The sequence below is a fragment of the Aplysia californica genome, unplaced genomic scaffold (genome assembly GCF_000002075.1).
Source record: "Aplysia californica isolate F4 #8 unplaced genomic scaffold, AplCal3.0 scaffold00140, whole genome shotgun sequence".
NCBI classification, from domain to species: Eukaryota; Metazoa; Mollusca; class Gastropoda; order Aplysiida; family Aplysiidae; genus Aplysia; species Aplysia californica.
Window position 1 is genome coordinate 1,359,590 of NW_004797410.1, and position 1,390 is coordinate 1,360,979.

A 1,390-nucleotide genomic window follows, 5' to 3' on the forward strand; every position below is an offset into this window, starting at 1 on the left:
TTTTTGTTGTTGTTGTTGTTGTTTGCTGTATCATGATTGTATGGGAATAGGTGGCAAAACAAAAATGGTCAGGATCACTGAAAGATAGAGACAAACGAAGAATGAGGAGGAAAGGGGGAAAAAAGGGGGGAGGGGGAGGGACGGAACCGACGATTGGAATGCAATAAATCTACACAGAAAATTAGAACGGCAAAGTGAAGCATTTATTCATGTATGTCTTTTCGTTACGAGAAAACAATGATGACGAAATTTTGAACATAACAAAATACCACCCCCCAAAAAACACAAAAACAACCCACAACAACAACAACCCACAAACAAAACAAATTAAACCCAACGACAAGCAACAACAGCAAAAAAAAAAAAGAAGAAAACTAGAAAAGAAACTTTAAAAAATCAACGACCTCCCCAAATAATAAAAGAAAAAAACCTGTTTCTCACCGACATAGCGTTGGATCCGGACAAGAGAAAGTTCTGGGGCCAGTCCTCCGCTCCACGCCCATTCGCCAACATCCCACCGACACCCATGCTGTAGCCCCACTGTTGGTGGTGATGTTGTTGCTGTTGCTGCTGCTGTTGTTGTTGTTGCTGCTGTTGGTGGACATGCTGATGGGGGACTCCCTGCTCTCCTGGACTTGTCTGCTGGGAGAGATAGAGAGAGTAGATACTTTTAGGGCGAGGCTAAGTGTAGATAATATCAGTTTTATGTGTCATGACGTGGTGGAAACAGGCGCTCGTCAATTAATTCATTATCATCCAGTGTCAGATCTGGGAAAGACATCGGCGATCTTGGTTCTCCATTCATTCCTTTGCTCGGATGCTCTAAAAAAAAAGCTACGTTTCCCTGATCTTTCCCTGTTACCCATTTGTTTAGGTTCCCTAAGTAGGTTGCTCTGGGCCTACCGCTCCTCGTTGGCCTTCAATTTTTGCCAGTGAGAGCTAGATGTTCAAGACTCTTATGTCTAGTCAATTAATTGATTAATTACTTAATTAATTAATCAATTTAGAAGAGGGAGGTTTGGGAGAGAGAGGGGGGGGGGGCAAATGAAGTTTTTAAAATATTATTTTAAAGTCTGCTTTTTTGCCTTGCTCATGATAAAATGAAACCCATCTATCAGGAATACAAGTCGAAATATTGGCAACTGAAGGAGGTGGGGGTTGTGCAGTGTTAGAGGTCAAAATAGCGAGAAAATGGCCCCCAAAGTTTGATTACTTTCATTGCATGCTGGCATGAGAGCCCGCGGGGAAAATTTACATTTGTGACTTAAAATCAACATTTTTCCGTAAAATCTACACAGAAATAATTTTTTATGGACATGGAAGGTTTCCGGCAAAAAACAAAACAAAAACAAAAATAAATAAAAAACAAAAGAAGAAGAAAAAAATAAAA

At 40.4% G+C, this 1,390-nt stretch overlaps 1 protein-coding gene across 1 annotated transcript in view; it reads right to left on the reverse strand.

Moving 5' to 3' along the window:
• Window positions 1-1,390, reverse strand: part of LOC101857716 (homeobox protein Hox-B6a) — a gene marked incomplete in the record, with an annotated part of 33,897 nt that overhangs the window by 27,162 nt on the left and 5,345 nt on the right. Inside the window, 1 exon segment of the mRNA XM_035969366.1 lies at window positions 442-642. Within this exon segment, the coding sequence (XP_035825259.1) occupies window positions 442-642 (201 nt within the window).